We start from the raw sequence: 19,192 nt of genomic DNA, 5'->3' as shown, positions 1-19,192 counted from the left end.
TATTGGCCGCACTCACACTACGATGCCTCCGATTGGTCAGACTTCAGCACGCGGAAAGAGAAGCCACGCTGTGATTGGCTGATCCGTCTGTCTGCTTGTCGGTTTTGTAAAAACGGGTAGACTTGTGAGTCGCTGTAGTGCGCCGTCCGTCCGGCGTGTCTTGTTTACGGTGAGGTAGGAATACCACCCTGCGGTCTAGATAAGCGTTTCAGGTGAGTTTGTGAAATGTCATTTGTCTGTAACAACAGCATGCAACTAAACTGCGAATAAAGGAAATGTTCAGGTGCCCCATAGAAAACGCTTGAACATTAGGAGATATGACAGCTCCCGGCTACGGCTAATCCCTGGTTCGGAAACTATGTTATATACTGTATGAATATCGTTGTTAGCCAGACCGAGCGGTGTTTACAGAGTTACAACTAAACCCCGCCTGGATGTTGCTAAACTAAATGTAACTCACGCTGTTTTTACGGTGGCGATAGTCGGACACACGCTTTGGCTCATTTGTTAAAGTTTGAATATGAAACGATGTTTATTCCAGCAAATAGACAGCGCTCAGTTTGGACCAAACCGCCGCTTTGATTTGATTGAAAACATGCACTGAGATAAATTAGCACAGAACTGCCTCGAAAATAAAAATATGTCCATTATGTTAACGCTGGCTTGTCATGTTATTAGGCGGCGATAAATGGTCCATAGATAACGTTACCTCTTAAATGTTGTTTAGTTTTGACTTTCTTTTTTCCACCCTTTGATATATAATGTCACACTATCCATCTGTACGTGTTGTTTGTAGGGATCAGAAACAGAAAATCGATGTTTTACCTGCATGATGATCTTTTAAGGAAATATGCCAAAAGTCCCAGGTTTTAGCTTCTCTTTTGTGAGCATTTGCAAACATCTTTGGGGTTTAGGCAGTTATTTTTAACAACACAATTGAGGAATGTGTGCTTTTCAAAATTTTGACGTCCATTTTACATTATTTTCTGTTTTATACTCAGTGATTAACTTTAAACAATAATAATTTCAATAATAAAAATCTAAATTGCAGCAGTAGTTGTTTTAGATGTGAGTACAGTTGTTTTTCAATCCCAGAGGTCAGAAAAGCAAGTGAAGCCTTATTTCTAGGATCTGATTTGAAGTGTTTCATGCTGATATGATACCCTGCATGATGTTGTTTTCATTGTTGTTTCCAGAAAAAGGCCAGACAAGGAGAAAGCGAGAAAGCAAGGGGATGTTGACTTATCCCTCTGACTCACTCCCTCAGATAGTTTGTCCAATGGACGAAGATGCTATTCCCTCAAATCCTTTAAGTAGTGCACCTCCCCACAGTGAACCTGCACCACCTCTCCTCCCCCTTTCCTCCATCACTCCCAGGTATAGTTGTCCTTGCACCTCTTGGTTTGCTTCGTGGTTGCATATAGGCCCTCCTCCCTTTCCTTTTTGGCACAGTTCTTTTTTTCTTTATGGACATAACGATGTAGCACCTGCACTTACGTGTATACAATATAAAAAATGTGCCACTTTCCAGTTACTGACAACGTTCATTGTTATTTTTGGGGATACCAACAAATTAGTTTTATTCTGTAGGCTTCATGTGTCTAGTTTCCTGGAGTGAAGTTTGTCAAGTATTCTTCACTGCTACTCTATACTTGGTCCTTATTTAGATGCCAGTTGCTTATGGGCTAAATGAATTTTTGTTTTTGAAACATTCACAGTTGTACAAAAGATGGAATTTCTGGGCACAGAAGGAGCGGTCGCATTCAAGGGGTCAGAGCACAAACTGCTCAAAAACAGAGCAACACAGAGAGCACAGCTGCTCAGAAACCATCCAAATCGAATCCGTCCCCCACCAAGAGACAGAGGGATAATGAAGGCATGGTAGGAGCTTAACTTAAATTTATCAATTTTTGTGAATAATGAAATGAGTCACTGCTCATGCGACACCCTTGTGGTTTACAGGTGTCACAGTCCAAGCAGCTGAGAATTGAAATAACTCATGTCCATGAGAAACAAAATGAGGTCAGTTAGATTTTTTTAAAAATTTTTTCTCCTTGCTCTGGATGTTCTCTCCCTTAACCTACTCTATTAGTCTCTCAATCTCCTTCTTACAGTTTTCCTGGTAGTATTTTTCATGTAATGAAGCTGCCAGTGTCTAATCTGTGTGTTCAGCTGCTATGCAGGCGGCCTGTCTATGCCAACATTACTATAAACTGTACAGTGAGCAGGGTGTGAGAGTTAATTGAGTGATTTAATCCTCTTCCACGGTCTGCTGCATCTGACACAAACATGCAGTTGAGTGTCTTAATGTGACCATAAGTACACAGACTGTAGATAATACAGCAGTCAAGGTATCTTCATTGCCTACACTTGTCGAACATTTCATTCCAGATTGAATTATTGGGTAATAGACTCTTTTTACACAAATGCCCGAATTTTAGCATTTTTTTTATTCTGCAGTTGATTGGATCAACAATCAGTGCTCAGCAAAGCACACTTTTTTTTTTTTAAACAGCTATAAAATGTTTCATGTATTTTTTATTTTTTTTGCAGGATGGATTTGATGTTAGTTATACAGCCGACTACCAAAATACGTAAGTATGACAGAAGCTGTTGTTGTTTTGGCTTTTTTTTGTTTTTGCATGGTAATTGAAGTGTTTAACCAGACATTTTTATGTACCTCATCTGCTTCTACATTCGCTTTAGGCATGTGCATATTCTAATGGTGTTTTTCTTGAAGGTTGGAAAAATAGTAAACTCTATACTGTATTTTCCACAATAAGTCACACTTTTTTTTATTCCTCTGGCTTGTCCTGTGACTTATATGTGTATATTTACAGTAATTTTGTTGAGTAGTCACTAGCAACAGATGGCACTCTTGACTCAATGGACAATAAAACTGGACCACTGAAAAAGTAAAAGCGCTTTTGTTCATGCTAATGCTAACTCATAATGGGAGTTAGAGTTTCTCCTCCTCCACTCTCAGGTTGCCTATCCTACGTTCTTCATAGGCTAATTTACACTATAATTAGAAATGCGACTTATACACTGAAGGGACTTACGTGTTTTTTTTTTTGTTTGTTTTTGTTTTTTTTTTCTGTTCAACAAGACTGTTTTTGCTAAGTGACTTATACTCCGGTGTGACTTATAGTCTGGAAAATCTGGTATGTCCGTGACCAACCATTGCTTAAAGAATTAGTGAGTGGTGTCATGCGTAACTAAGATTTTGTATTAATACTATAATTTCATTGAGGATATATGTAGGAGTTTTTAATTTAGCATATTGTCACTTTTTCAGCCTTGTGATTTGTGTTTGCAAGTCTTAATTTCTCTCTTCGGTTTTCTATTAAAGGCAAAAGGACCAGAAAAATCCAAATGTCTCAGAAAATGTAGCTGAACAGTTTGCTGAAAATACCACACAGAGTCTTGACATCACAAAATCTGATGTGGATACATGCCAGGGGTTGGCTGTTGAGCAAACTGCTGAAGACGCACCTCCCCCAAAAGGGTGGATGATCGGCCCGTTGTTTAGGTCATTCAGATCGAAGATGGCCTGTTTCAGAGAGATAGTCATGAGTCCTGTTAAACACCTTATAGCTAATAGTCCTCCACCAGACCATCCAGATAATTGCAATGAGCTAATGGGTGATGGAACCTCTGACGATGAACACTCGGAGCCAAGCAGTTTGTTTCATCCAAAAGGACAAAGTCAGAATAGAAACCAGGAGGTTGAAGATGATCAGAGTCTCACTGATGTAGAAGCTGCACAGAACACCAGAACTGTTGTTGTTAAATGTTCTCAGAAATTATCATTCGATGTGGAGATATCAACACACAATCACACTGATTCTGTGCCCTCACAACAAAGTTCCTTACCCTGCAATGTTTCTGAGAAGTTTTCAGAATCTGTTGGGTCTGATATTAGGCCCCCTGTTTGTTTAAGTGCCTCACATGAATCCAGTACTGGGGGGGATCAGAAAGACAAACAAACTGCCCGGTTAAAACCACTGACTACAAAACGTCCAGGAAATAGATCTAAATTTAAGAAAGCTACATCTAAGACTCCTACGTCTGAAGTCAGAAAGGAAGAGTCTGACCCAGAGGTCAGTGATGAGCAGCTTTCTCACAGGAACTCACTCAAATCAAGCTCGAGCTCGAGTGATGCTGACAAAACTTTGTCATTATCTTCAGCCTCTTACATTCAGCCTGACACAGACTGTCTTCAGCCCAATGGCAAGGATGGTGGCAACAACACAGAAAGTTGCTTCTTGGTTCGACAATGCCTCCGGAATACCTTAAATGACAGAGCTAATGAAAGGACACTGAAGCCAACCACAGACACTCGGCAGTTGGAGTATTCAGCTAGAGGTCTTGTGAAAGCAAAGAAGGGGCTAAAACTGCACAGTCATGCCCAAGACTTGGCAAAAAGGAAAAGACTGATAGGAGATATATGTACAGAGGATACAAAAAAGCAAGAGTTACTAAATGTGGCTTCAGATAGTTGCGCATCTGGAAGGCTAAGATCACCAAAAAAGGAAGGCATGTTGACGGATACGAGTGTAGACAGGGTAGAAACACCGAAGCCTGCTAGAAAAAGGCAGGTTGTTTCAACAAGAACAAATAGGAAAGGAAAAGACGGACAAGCAGTGCTTCCTACACCAAATGAAGCAGCATTAAAGACACAGACTGATGCTGTGTTGATTTGCTCAGTGGATAAACGCAGCAGCAAGACAATGCCCCGTGTTTCATGCAAAAGATTAAAGATGACAACAGCAGCTCTTGACAAACTGGATATAGGCATTAACATTGGTATGGATCTGGAAACCAGTGCTGCAGTCAGTTCTATAAAAGAAGCCAAGCAGGATATTTTAACAGGAGGTCTTGATGTAAAGCAGCCCCTGGACACACGCAAGTGCAGGAACATAAACAAGAAGCCACTAAAACGGAAATCATCAATTCAAAGAAGTTCAGTGAAAGAATCAGGCAGCACTTTAGTTTCTACTTCATCAAAGCTACAGCCATTAAAACTCTCTCCAACAGGTTTCAGTACCTGTCCTCCTGTCCAAAGAGAGGAGCAGAACCTGAAAACAGGGCTGAACCCTCCGTACAAGAAACCCAAAAAGGGTTTAAAAGGTGCTGTTAAATCTTCTGAGTCAGGTGACTCTCAAGAGACAAAACAACGCATCACTAATCTCCATACAATAACCAAAGAAAACCACACTAAAGATGGAAAAGGCAACGTCTCAATGGACCTTGTATATTTTAAAACAACACCCTTTGAAAGTAGTCAAAAATCTGTTTTTTCACCCTCCCAACCTCATCTAGACTCAAATGTATTTTCAAATAATAAAGTCAAGGATGTCATGGATGAAAAAGAAAAGAGGACTTCTTTAGCAGATGAGGTATTTCCCACTGACACTGAAGCCAGTAACCACAGCAGCATCAGTGTCTCTAAGCCAAGGTCTACTGCAAGAAGGCTTAACGTAAAGCCAAGGAGAGTAGATGACCAAAGGAGACGGTGCATTGTATTGCATAAGAAGACATGCAAAGGTGAAGAGGAGACAAACTCTATGACTATAGACGATGTACATCTGGCTACAGAAGGTACATGCTCGTCAGAAAATGGCTTTTCAAGGCGCCTGTTACGGAGCTTCTCTTGCCCAGAGATCCCCTCCTGCCACCCCCATGACTCTCTGTGGACCACTTCACTACATCCAGCACATCACAGTAGGAGTCACACGTCACACCAGCACCAGGCTTCCCACACTCCCCTTGTCCCTCATAAGCATAAATCCCTCCAGCGGGCTCGTCGACACACCGTCTGCAGTGTGGAGGTGGAGAGGGAGATCGCCCCTCTGTGTCTTCGCAAGGAGGTTTACCCATCCCGAAGATCTGTGCCGTATGATGTTTTCACTCACGACCTGTCTCCCAGTCACACACTTTCTCCCAGCACTTCCCTGTCTGCTCTGGCCTCGTATTTTCTCTCAAGCCCTCTGGCTTTTCTTTCCAAAAAAGTCGAGAGTAGAGGCTGCACTGCCAGCCCCAACACTTACAATCACACTTCCTCTCCTACCTCCTCCTCTTCAACGTCCCCATTGAGCTCTTCCACATGGCACCTTCCAAGAAATGACATGGGCTCTATTAGCAGGTAAGGTCTCTTAAAAGCTGTAATACAGTATTTCATGATAGCACCAGTGTGTCAGCGCTGTTTGTCTGTACTCTTGACTTTGCAGTGCGGATCCTCTGGAGTGTGAGATTAAGAAAAGACAACAGAGTGAGGAGGATGATGATGGTGAAAACACAAGCTCCTCCAGTCAGGAGTATGAAGAGGCTTTGTTGAGAGAGGAAAAGGCTCTGTCTGATTCTGAAATCAAGGTATAAATTGTTTAATATAAATGTGATCTCAAACTACTGATGTTACCAGCATGTTGCCATTGTTGATTTCTAGACTCTTTTATTAGATTGTCATTAGTTTATGTAATGGAATGTATTTGTTAAATTCGTTACATTGATGTACATTCATTCACTAGTTATTCAGTACACCTGAAAATACAGAGTAATACACCCACTGCACGACTTTATGAAACACTACTACTACTACGACTACTATTACTACTAATAATAATACTTATTTTTGTTGAAACTGTTTTAGGCTAGCTAAACATTTAGATGATTTTTAAAAAATTTCCTTCAATTTTAAAAAGATGGGACAACACAGACATAAGGACAGCTTCAACTGATTTTTAACATTATAGTCCACTGAACGCACACACTCTATGATTTGACCAGACCAGTAGACCGCACACCTGCTGTTTCTAGTAACCATTTATTGTTGCCAATTTCATAGACACAAGATTTCACAGAAACTTGTGTGATCAAACGCGACTCAGTGACCCGTGCTTTTTCAGTCAGCCCTGTTGTAGTATGTCTTGTACAATACGTTAAAAAGACATTCATGTTGTTGCCTTTATTCAACAAGCTCGGCTTCTTTTTCAATGCTCCAATTGCAATGGGCTATGTTGTGGTGCGCTGCAATGTTTGTGAGATGTAAAAGAATGCAACAACTGATTGGTGATGCTTCCTGGGCTTCTCACTCTCATTGGCTATTGTTAGAGCCTCCCCGATCAGGAATCGCAAATACTAAACATGTTAGATATTTATGATTGAGGCTCTGACCTGATCTGGAGCAGTAATATAATCGTATTGACACCACACACTTGAGGATTGTTTAGACAAATAATTGGTTGAGACAATCCTGTAATAGGGCTACACCCCCACGATCACTGGAGTGGGAAAATTGGGCCCGTGCATGAATTTGTGTATTGTGTGACCAGACAGTTGTTGACTGAACTATATGAATAGTAAGTTTGGAGTCTTGAATTATGTATTAGTGAGGACTATGGTTTGTAAAGAGATGTTATTATATTACATGATTATATTGTGGATGAAAAACTAACAAGTTTTCCACATGGTGAAATCTGGCTCTGTATAAAATTCACAATAACTGAATTTATAAAACATCAGCATCTTAAACAGCTATTTGTACAATATTATAGGACACATAAATCCTAGGTGCCACTTGTTCTACAGTCAGTGTGAGCACTGATATTTGCTTTCTTAAACCTCGTAAATGGTTTTGGATATTTTTTTATTTATCATGTCAGGTGGTGCAAAAGCACGAGGAACGAGGGAAGGTGTCATCTATCAGAATTCGGAAAACTTTACCCAAACCCCAGAACAACTTGACACCCATGGGCCTGCCCAAACCCATCAGGTATTTACTTCATATACATACTCTCAATACTGTAGATTGCACTTTACGTTTAGACAGATAAGACTAATTTAAAGGCCCCCTCAATAGGGTTCACATTGGCTAGTATTTCCCTGGTGTATTTCCACTGCACCTTGTTTTAATTGTCTGGCTGATGACCAGACATTAATAAGAATTTTATAAATGCAGCCTCTTGTGGTTTTGACCCTCTGGGTAAAGAAAATGCTGAATATACAAGGTCTTGTTAGAGAATTCAAAGCAAAAGCAAACATGCAACAGTTTTAGAAGTCATTATTCTGCCTCAGGACAAGACAGCAGATCCAAATATACTGGATCGCTACCTGAGCTGCTTTTGAAAGTGAAGTTAATGTTAGTGTCAGTGCAAGTCTGTTGCCTGCTGAATACTGATCAATATTCAGACTGATCACAATATTGTTCTTTTTCCTTGTTTAACACTATAGGCTGAAAAAGAAGGAGTTTAGTTTGGAAGAAATTTACACCAATAAGAATTTCAACAAACCCCCTGAAAGGTGAGATCAGCATTACAATATTGACTGTAGATACATGTTAAATGATGCATATAAATACAGACAGACACACACAATGTCCACCTTTTCTGTTTACACTTTGGGACAGTATCTATGGCTTTGCAGTATTTCTGCTAAGGCTGTAACAAACAATACTTGATAAATCTTTTGATTATGTTTTTGATCAATCATACTTTTACGAAAGAAGCTTGTTTTCTACATGTTAACAAAAACTAAACCATAATGAATTTGCTGAACATGTAACGAAATAATAAAAGAAGCTCAAATTATTTTTATATGACAACATTTAAAAAGATCTTAAATATTGTTAACTACAGTATGTGTGTTTTTATTTTTATTTTTATTTTTTTGCCAAATCAGCTAGGATTTAGTACGCTGTGTGTATTTGGGACCTGGCTACAGCTTAGGCTGCTGCTGCTAGTGGAGCAAAATAGCGAAATTTAGACCAGAGGGCAGTATCAGAAGGACAATGCTGTTACTTAGATTAGCTGCATCATCTCATATTTAGTTTTCTGTACTCTGTGTTGGGAATGTAAAGTGGCATTTTAACATAATTAGCATGAACAGACATCCCTTAACTCACTAAACCAACTGGAATATATGTTAAACGTCTTTCAGTCGGCTGGAGACCATTTTTGAAGTGCCTTTCAATCGGCGAAATGGTTCTGAGTCCTGGTTTGGCCAGAGGCGTGTGAAGCGATTTTTGGAGTTCTTGGAGGTCGGCAAAGCCAGAAAACCAAAGAAGCCACTTGTTGGTGTTGGAAAAGGAGGGAATTCATCTTCCAGGACGAGACGAGGGAATTTCACTAAAGACGAACCGTCCCTTACCTCACAAGATGTGGACTCCCTGCTTTGTGCCAAGCTCGATGAGCTGAATTTGTGGCTGATACATGATCAGAACAACAGCTGACAGATGCCTCAGTGTGATCATTTAGCAGCCATTAAAAACTGTGCTGAAGGTAATGCTGTTTTCGACTCTTTCTAATGTAATTTCAACATGAAGATTCACATGAGCCTTCCAGCTCTTTTTTTTGGTCTTGTCAGCAGCAACAAGTGTCAATCAATAAGAAATTACTGCTGAATTACATTTTCCTTCCATAGCATTTGTAGCCCACACGTTGAAGAACAATATATCATAGCACCATAAATTTATTCCATCAGATGCTGGTTATAAACATGGTGGTTAAATGCATTAGGTAAGTCTTTTTTTTTTTTTTCATTATAGCATTCACATCTCTGCCATCCAGTTTTCCCTTCAGCCAATTTCCATCTGCAATAAGCAAAACTGTCTGAAAAGAGTTGATTTAAACACAATATCATAGATTATTTTGATCTTTAAATCTCAGATTACCCCTCCAGAGTGTTACAGATCCTACAACGTGACAAAGAAGCTTTTGCTACCATTATGTTTCTTTTCAAAAATAGTAATGCAGGGTATCTTTTTTCTTGGGCCCTGTCAGATTGATAGAAGGCACTGTATTACATTTGTAGTGATCTTTCAGAATCGGTGTTGGTTAATATCAAGGCAGCTATTTTCTAATTAAATACAGAATTTCACTATAAAACATGCCATCCAGAGATTTGTATTTGTAGCAATGGCTTTTACAACCAAGTTTCTGTACATGACGTTTATGTGTAGTGTGTCTGCAAACAGCATGGAACCTGTAAATCATTTTACCCAGCTCAGGGCAGACCCCGTTCAGTTACTTATTGAGCTAAAAACCTGGTTGAAAAGGTCTTTGTTGTATATAATGTGACCTAGAAACAATCGACCTGTTGTTTTCTGTGTCTATTAGAGTATTTCTAATCAAGAGTGGAAATGTATCGACTCCACTGCTGGCTGCATTTTGTAGTTCCTGTGCTTCTCTGGATTGTTTTCTAGTGTCTATATTTGTATTATTTTTTGTAATGAGGATGTCTTCATGGTAAAACTTTGAGTTTAGTTTTGTAGGTCTATTTATAAGCAGTGTTTTTCTATGTCAAGATCCAGCAACTCAAAGCGCAAAATGTTTTTGTCATTTTATTATAAAAATTTGTTTATGTTTGTATAAAAGTACAGCATATTGATTCATTTAACATTAATAAAGCTAATATAGTAACAATGCAATAATGCCTATGAAATATTGGCACAAGCAGGATTTCTAATGACATTGTCGTGATCACTGCTGTGCCATTTTATTTATAATACAGGCCCAATCCATACTTAGTTTTACGTTGCCTACTTTTAGATTCACAGAATAACATATATAGTATGAATGTTTGCAGTATCTAATAATGAGCACAGTATTTAATGGAAAAAGTGTCCAAGTCTTCAGCTGATACTGTAATATTATTTGTTATTGCATTTAAGGTGTAAAAATATTGAGGATTGGGTCAATACTGGGGAATGACAATTCTTAAATATATAATACATACGTGTCATGTATCATGTCTCAAAATAAAGGTAATGCTGGCTTTTCTATTGCCTGTTAGACTTGGAGTTGTTCTTATATTGTTAAATAAATATTGCATTGTATAAAAAAGTAAAACTGTTGATAGCATTTTTGAAATATAGATAGTCAAGATTAAGTGGATAAGTGTAAACCAGAACAGCAGCACAAAAAAACTGAAGCAGATGTTTTGTGTTTCATGTAACCACCAGGTTCTCTGTCTCTTCATGCTCTTTAGTTGATAGGCAGCTTTGTACTATCTGATCTGTGTCTCTTCAGAAATCCAAAATCAGATAAGCTGCCCCACTGGGCTTCTTCTGTAGAGGTTTATCAGTTTTGTTCAGTCTATTAGCGTAAAAAGATATGAGATCAGTGCCATTAGTATGGGGATTGAGGCCAGAATGGAAACCCATATCACAATGGAGATGATGCTGAATTTTTTTGCTCGTTGTGAAAATATTGCCGCTGTCTCTTGGTCTGTTGTCTTTTCAGCCTGTAAATCAGAGAATGTAATGCATTAGTAACACTTAATTCTATTAGCAGTGCACAATAATCTAGTTCACTTAGTTTATTTGCAGGTCTTGTAGGAGCTATGTGCAGTTTTCTGTCAAACAGTCAGATTTGCTGCAGTTTAAAGCAACAGATATAAAATGTGCAGCTTTTAAGCTTTGATGTTTCGACTGACAGGTGACAGAAATCCTGGGGCAGAGACTCAGACAATAAAATACCTTGACTGAATTTATCAAAGCTCTGATTCCAATACAGGAGATGCCACAGATGATGCTGCAGATGGCCAGCTTCCTGTGGTACTTGTCATCGCAGCAGGTCACAACAGCCCTTCCAAATCCTGTTTTGTTGTTTTGTGTGCCACCTAATCCTGGTATGATGTCCAGTGGGACCCTCTCTTCTTCCATCATTATTTTTGCATCAGGTGAGTCTGCCATTTCTGCAAAACATAACAGCATGTATAAGAAAGCTCTTAGTTTTAAAAAGCACGGAACTACTTTATAGGCTATTTTATAGCTTTAACTTCCCACTTGAAAGGGTTGTTTGTCATCAAAATAAAGAGCTATGTAAGAATCTGGTGTCACCTTTTAGGGACAAACCCTGCTTAGGTAAATATTTATTTAATTAATTTAGTCTTGTACACAATGGAACAGATGATCTCAGAGTTGTTTTTTCTCATTGATTTCATAGAGTACTGGTTCTATTTGGTTCTATTAACGTTCCTGCTCATGTTCTGAAACTAGGAACCAGATTACCAACCATATAATGTTACAATGGCACTCTCTCCGCATTATTAAATCTGAATACCACTGTATAAAACTGGTATTAATTTTCCTTTGGTAAACTGAAAATATTCAACAGCCTTTTAAACCTGGCCAACCTGTTTTCTGAGCTCATTATCACAACCTGCCAGAATCTTATCTGAGGATAATCCAGGTGGCAGCATTGTCCCAAGGGGTTTTTATGTGTTTGCAACTGATCTTGTTTTTGTGAAAGAATCAGCTATTTCCTTTTACTGACAGTTCAGACCACTGCTTTGATTTATGCTGAAAACAGAAAAAAAGTGTTACTTGTGTTTAAATTCTAATAATAACAATCCTAGTTTAAAGAACTTAATAGTTATCTCCTTCAAGTCTGAACATGTTCTTAAAAACCTTCAGATACTAACATCTGTTCAGTGACTATTGCAATTTCTATTTCAATGAAACAGAAAGCACTATGTCGATGGTGTAATATGGTGGGTTGTGTTCCCCATTAACTGTGTAAAAAAAAAAAAAAAGACTTGCTAAAAATGTAGATTCAACTTTAAAAGTGATGAAACCTTCCCACCTGGCCGGCAGGTTGTCATGGAGAAACGAAAACATAGAGTAACTTATCTAATCTGTAAACTGATGAGAGGAGAAACACAGTTTGTCGGTGTTGTCAAATGTAGGAATGTGGATGACTAGTCAAGTGATTATGAAAGTCTCTGTTCTGTAAATATACATAATAGAAAGCCAAACCTTAAAAGTGGTTCACAGACAAAGCAATGTAAATATCAAATAGACCAAGTGTTACAGTTTGAGGACAATTAAAACTCTATAAAGTACAAACCTGATCACTGTTTGGAATCCGCTCCTCAATCTGAATACACTCCTTCAGTCAAACAAGTAATTCCTGACTTTGTCGAGTGTGTTCATTAGACTTATATGAGCAGCTAGACAGGTGCCTCGTCTTTACAATCTTCTTGTCTCCTTAACAGGATCCGGATTCTCATGAAGCCTTTTCTTTCCAAAGGCTTCAGTTCAGATGCAAATACCCAATCATCCAAATCGTTGTCGTTGTAGAAATGCCAAAGAGCTCTGACGCCGATCTGTGCCTGTGAAAACCCCTAATTACGGAATGATAGGACTGGGAGTGAAACACAGTGTGAGACCTACACGCCCATTTCCTTCTGTATTGCCCTCCCACACATACAATTGCTCAAGCTCATCGTTCCAGTTACATTAGTTCTCCTATTCTGGTCTTGCTTTTTTTTTTTTTTTTCAGTTTAGACTTCTTTCCCTCATAAGTCACAGATACAAAACATGCAGTATTACAACCTTTATCTTCTGCCTTTCTTTCAGCACATTCCAGGGGACTGGGTAAAGGTGTGTCTGCACTTGTTTTGCCTTGGGGTGGATCAGACACAGTTCCAGTTTCTCTCTGAGTAAACAAATCTCAAAGTTTTTCACTCAACAGTTCATAACAAGTTTGCTCATAACCAAAAAAACAAACAGTGTATGTATATTGAAACATACACACTTCCCTCGGGTCACCAGGCCTCCCTCTTCTTTCTCACAAACATTTCTGGTTTGCTGCCATCACTCTGCCTTATGACCCAGAGATAAGAAATATTTACTCCCCCTGGCTCAGTGACTGATGACTACTTGACCGCATTTTTCCAGGGCTTTCCTCACCCTCTGCAACTGGATCTTCTTTTACATCAAAAACGAGCAAGGTAGGGATCTATGCTGCTGTTTATACACTTACACCCTGCATTTATATGTAGTTTAGTATGTAGTTTACACAACATGATTTTTAAGTGTTAACTGGTGCAGGTAAAAGTCCTACTCTGGTTATGATTTTTACTATGTTATCTCTAAATAGACCAAAAAGACGCTGGCCTTGTCTTGCATCACTAAATGTGTCAAAGTAATAGAAGTGTTTATTAATGGTTATAAATGTGGAGAATGTTTTGAATGCGTCCCAAACAAATAAGTGTTGTCAGATGTCGTGGTTATGTTCATTCCCACTGTAATGAAATCAGGATCACTATATGACTCAAATGTTCTGATGGTGTCCAGTTAAAGTCGTGGGTACGCAAAAACAAGAAGTTCATTCAATTATGCTGGTGACATAAGGTTGTTTTTACTTAACACTGCATCTAGCTGAAACTTAATAAAGCATTTCTGCCTATTACATGCTCAAAAGCCTATTAGCTGGAACACACCTCTAACATCTACACTCGAAATGTCCAGCAGGACAACTACAGTCCACATGCAGGTGCAGGTGCAGCACAACACAGGCACAGTATTGTTGTCCAAAGCAGTATTTCTAGTTAGTAATATGAGTCTATGAATAGTATTTTGTACATTTTATCTACATGTATATGTATATATGTGTGTATAGTTATATGTGCGTTATTTTAAATTGTCCTTCTTTATTTCTCCATGTATCTTATATTTCTTTTATGTCTTAGGCAAAGCACTTTGTATTATGTTAACTCTGATGATGTTGACATCTTATGGTTTTTAGAAACAGCTGATGGTTGGACTAATAACCGATTAACTGCCTCAGTAAATACGACTATCTGGCCCAGTACAGTAGGTTATGATGAAAATAGCCTGAGCTGGACTTCACGTTATTAACAAATGCAATTTGTAAATATTAGATCTTCCTATTTTGTTTTAAATCTATTTTACTTTTCTTTTTTCATGTATGTAACCTGGTGCTTCCTCCTCTCCCTTTCTTGTGTGTGTTTTACTACTTTCAAAATTTAAATATCACTTTATTGTGATATTGTGATATTGCTTTATTTATTTACCAGTCTTTTGTGTCCACGACCATAAGACTCTATAATTCCTCAATATAAACAATAACGCACACACACACACATACACACATGCATGTACGCACACACACACACATACACACACAACCCCCCCCAAATAAATAGTTAATTACTTTATTACTTTATTAATTACATTATGAATTACTATTAATCAATATAATTTAAATAATCTAAAATTTAATAACTGCTGTAACAACTGAATTTCCCTTTGGGGATTAATAAAGTACTTCTTCTTCTTCTATTGTTACGTTTATACTGACTTAACTAATGTCATTGTTAGAAACAATAAATAAATAAATAATAAACAATAATAAATCTCCTTGAATCTTTGTGACATTTCTCATGTTTGTATTGCTATTTTCTCATAAATATATGTAGTTTAGTAGAGGTGTTACTGTCCTAAAAGTCATATTTTTGTACAAACTATTAAAAAGCATTTTGGGCGTCTCCCCGTGTCGGAGCTCCGCCTCCAACTCTCATCCACCAATGAGCGATCCCCAAACAGTGAGGGCGGAAATAAACACGGAAACGCCACAAACGTCAGGAGAGGACGACACGTCGGCTTTGCGTAGTAACACTCAACCTGAACTACATTTATCCCTGCAGTATTTTGTTGTTTGTATTTTTCGTGTCGCTCTAAGCAGCCGCCATGGACAAAGGCGCCGGTGAGGTTTTGGCCACAGAGCGATATGGCAGCGCGGAGTCCTGGAGGTATTTATCCAAGGATGGAGCGATGGAGAGAAGACGAGATGGGGGTGACGGGGAATCAAGAGGAAGCTCGGTTATTGGCGTTTTTAAAGTAAGAGTCGCGTTACCATGTTTCCACGTAGCTGCTGTTCATGCAGCCCCCATTAATCTCACCCTGGAAACTTTTCATTCCAGAGTGTGTTTCTGCCCCAAGGCTACCCAGAAAGTGTGAGTGATGATTACCTCCAGTACCAGTTTTGGGATACTGTGCAGGTACAGTGGACAAAGCACCAAACTCATAGATGCACATTTACTACAACATGCATGGAGGTGTAACCACACACTTTTCCCCTGTTTATAACAACCAATGACCTCAGTGTTCCCGTTCAGAACAGTCAGCATCTGTATTTGCTAACATCATCTTTTCATCTTAGGCTGTCTGTGATTGTAATCTCCACCATAAAATTCATTACTACCCACCTCTTCTTCTACTTTGCTTTTATGTGTGTGACTGATTACAAAACAAGTTCACAAAATCAGACGTTGGTTAATAATAGGCCTAATGAGTCATAATTATTTTTATTTTTTAGGGGTGCTGAGATTAAATTTAGGTGTGCTTTGTGACTTCAGCACCCCTTAAAAAGGGTCTAAAATTGTCCCTGATTCCCACTCTTTTCTCTCTCAGGCTTTCTCCAGCTCCCTGTCAGGGACTCTGGCTACGCAGGCCTCTCTCAAAGGAGTCGGTGTTGGAAACCAAGAGGCAACAGTAGCTGCGGCCACAGTCACCTGGTTATTAAGAGGTTGAACCCACAAATATACTATAAAGTTGAAGTGATCCTGATTGCATGGTGTGTTTAGTATGAACACACCATGCAATCATCTGCTCTTTCCCTGCAGATGGAGCTGGCATGTTAGGGAGAATCCTATTTGCCTGGCAGAAAGGGTGGGCTCATATTTGTGTCTAATCAAAAGTTTTATCTTTGATCCAGCCTGCCAATACTCATCTTTTTTTTTTAAATTTATGTCCCTATATCACTGATGGACATTCCTCTTTGTGATCCGTTGTATCTGTCACAGGACTAAACTGGACTCAGAGGCCAAAAAATGGAGGTGAGCACAGTGCACAGACACTTAAAGAAATCATTATCGTAAAATAGATCTGATGTCATGAGCCCTTTTTTTAATTACCTGCCAGACTTTTTGCTGATGTTCTCAACGACATTGCCCTGTTCATGGAAATATTGGCTCCATACTTTCCTGCTTGCTTTACCCTGATTGTGTGCACTGCAGGGATTTTCAAGGTATGCCAAGAGCCATAAATGATGCGTAATTTACTTCATATGTATTTATTCCAGTCTATAAAATATCTAAAGACAAGTGCTAATTGTAATAAACCAGGGGCCTAAGCTCGTGATTCCAATCCTCAAGCACTGAGACCGCTTCATGAGTTTGCAAGATAAATCTGAGGGGTTGTGAGTAAACAGAATTAGAGAATTAATGTTGAATTATTGATTATGAATGCAAATCTGAGATGTAGGTGTTGAGTTACAGCTCTGGATCCAGGTTAAACTTGTTTGGTTTCACAATAAAAACATACAGGTCACACAGCTCACAGCACACAGTGATAAATATTTAAATGGGCACATTTTTGTTGATTGACAAAGTATTTGATCAACATAGTTTTAAGACTGCTTTGTATGTCTTATTGGATAAGATGAAACTATTGATTGTTCAACAGGGAAATTTACTTGTTTAAAGCAGGTCACAGTGACAGTATAAAGTGCAAAAAGCAGCATTAGAAAAACAAAGTGTGCATGCAATCAAAAAGTGTGCAATGGATATAAGCTGATTTGTTGCTATTGTGTGTTTGTCTTCTCCAGTCAATTGTTGGAGTAGCAGGTGGAGCGACCAGAGCTGCACTGACTGTTCATCAGGCTCGCAGAGACAACATGGCTGACATCTCTGCCAAAGATGGCAGTCAGGTAATTTACTGGTTTTTCACTGGATCTATGACTTTTACACTCTTGTTCTTATTGTGGGACTAAACAATGATAGCTTGTAATAAACTACATTGTTTGTAGTCATTCAGGTGCTCCACTATGTCATATCAGAGTAAAGCAGGATCCTGAAACCAAAGCATTAATTTTATTATTTAAAATTAGTATCTACTGTAATATATCAAAATGCAGGAAAAGTAGAGCCGTTTTTAAGCTGCACGTTTCTGAGTTTTCACCATTTCCCAAAAAAAAAAAAAAAAAAAAAAAAAGCCATCCTGTCTTTATGTTTATTTTCCACAGGAGACTTTGGTGAATTTGGCTGGACTGCTGGTCAGTTTGATACTTATTCCCCTCGTCACTGATAATCCAGTGTAGGTGCTTTTATATCTGATGTGTATAAATTAGTCTTTCACAATGTAGTTTTAGTTATTTGAGTAGTCTGTCATGTCTCTATCATCTACCTTCATTCGCCACTCTCTCTCTCTCTTTCTCTCTCTCTTCTCCTTAGACTGACTCTCAGCATCTTTTTCCTCTTCACTGCCCTCCACCTCTTTGCCAATTATAAGGCTGTGCGCTCGGTTGTCATGGAAACCTTTAATGAGGCGCGGCTTTCCATCGTGTTGCAGCAGTACCTGAGGGACAAACGAATCCTGAGTCCCCTAGAAGGCAATCAGAGAGAACCGGTTTTCTTGGGTAAAATAATCATTAATGTGATGTGTTCTTCAGTATTCAATGCCTCAGAGTTGTAATATTTTGAGTCTCTGCATTCAAAATTAGAACATTTTTTCCTCAGAGTTTAGGAAAACAGTGCCAATCAAACTTGGAGTGAGACTACAGGAGGTTGTCCAAAGGTAATTTGAAGTACTGTACCATTTGTGCACAATAAAGTTCATTGCAGTTTAATATAATTTTGCTTGTCCTGTAGCCCAGAGGAACTTAATTTGGCTTTGAAGGACAACAACAGGCCTTACCTTTTAGGAGTACAAAATGGTAAGTCATTATCTGTCTTCCTTCACAGAACAATAGTGTGTTTAAGAAGCATATAAAGTACCTTGTAGTTTGTTTTCTTTAACTAGGCTGTTTTCTTCCCAGGCTCTGTATGTGTTTGTTTGGGACCAGAAGCATCAGTTCAAGATGAAATCAGAGCAATGTGCCAGGCTGTGTGGCTTAGCAGCAGGTTGAACCCTCCAAATCCCAGAGAACCCACCACACCCCAGTGGCAATGTAAGCCCTTGCCTCTATTCATTTACATTAGTGCTGTTTAAAAGTTACACTTTTCCATATGCTTGTATTTTTTTTTTAAAAGGTCATTGGGAAATGGTGCATGAGAGTCACAAAGTGATGGATACAGTTTTCAGTCCATTTCTTAAAAGTGAGTACACACACCACAGTTTAATTCTACAAACAGTACGCTTTATCCTGAAACATGGATTTGCTAATATAATTTCTAGGTGTTGAAGCTGCAGGTTGGGACATAAAGCGGACTCTGCTGGACTGGGATGAGTGGAGGGTCCAGTGTAAAGCAAAATGTAACTAAGCTGTGAGATATCTGCAGCTGTTTCTAATTGTGTATGCCTCATTTTAATGTGTATTAAACAATTGAGTTTATAAGTATGTCTTATTTTTCTGTTCAAATCTCACTGGGCAAAAAAATAGATATG

The 19,192-nt window shown here is 38.8% G+C and overlaps 2 protein-coding genes and 1 long non-coding RNA gene across 4 annotated transcripts; 2 read left to right on the top strand and 1 right to left on the bottom strand.

Annotated features, from left to right (window-relative positions):
- Positions 1-113: 113 nt before the first annotated feature.
- On the top strand, positions 114-10,778 carry prr14 (proline rich 14). The gene is made up of 10 exons (XM_026325105.1): positions 114-212; positions 1,197-1,377; positions 1,719-1,881; positions 1,963-2,022; positions 2,554-2,594; positions 3,353-6,148; positions 6,234-6,375; positions 7,665-7,774; positions 8,233-8,301; positions 8,938-10,778. Exons 2-10 carry the CDS (start codon positions 1,235-1,237, stop codon positions 9,227-9,229), a joined length of 3,816 nt encoding a protein of 1,271 aa, XP_026180890.1. The 5' UTR covers positions 114-212; positions 1,197-1,234; the 3' UTR covers positions 9,230-10,778.
- On the bottom strand, positions 10,327-13,143 carry LOC113140959 (uncharacterized). The gene is made up of 3 exons (XR_003296706.2): positions 12,849-13,143; positions 11,477-11,694; positions 10,327-11,241 (listed from the first exon to the last, which is right to left on the bottom strand). It is a non-coding gene; the product is annotated as an uncharacterized LOC113140959 (long non-coding RNA).
- A 323-nt stretch (positions 13,144-13,466) lies between these two features.
- Positions 13,467-19,142, top strand: rusf1 (RUS family member 1). Of its 2 annotated transcripts, none has more exons than XM_026326269.1 (15): positions 13,467-13,734; positions 15,492-15,646; positions 15,730-15,807; positions 16,220-16,334; positions 16,432-16,477; positions 16,612-16,644; positions 16,730-16,835; positions 17,415-17,516; positions 17,832-17,902; positions 18,040-18,224; positions 18,325-18,382; positions 18,457-18,521; positions 18,624-18,755; positions 18,838-18,903; positions 18,983-19,142. In XM_026326269.1, the coding sequence occupies exons 2-15, from the start codon at positions 15,497-15,499 to the stop codon at positions 19,066-19,068; spliced, it is 1,293 nt and encodes a 430-aa protein (XP_026182054.1). In that variant the 5' UTR covers positions 13,467-13,734; positions 15,492-15,496; the 3' UTR covers positions 19,069-19,142. The 2 variants fall into 2 exon arrangements, with proteins under 2 accessions (XP_026182054.1, XP_026182053.1); XM_026326268.1 differs by lacking the exon at positions 13,467-13,734 and adding an exon at positions 15,164-15,411.
- Positions 19,143-19,192: the final 50 nt, after the last annotated feature.

This window comes from Mastacembelus armatus, chromosome 8 (assembly GCF_900324485.2).
Source record: "Mastacembelus armatus chromosome 8, fMasArm1.2, whole genome shotgun sequence".
Taxonomy (NCBI): domain Eukaryota; kingdom Metazoa; phylum Chordata; class Actinopteri; order Synbranchiformes; family Mastacembelidae; genus Mastacembelus; species Mastacembelus armatus.
The sequence above is the reverse complement of the archived record's forward strand: the minus strand, read 5'-3'. Positions and strand labels throughout refer to the sequence as shown.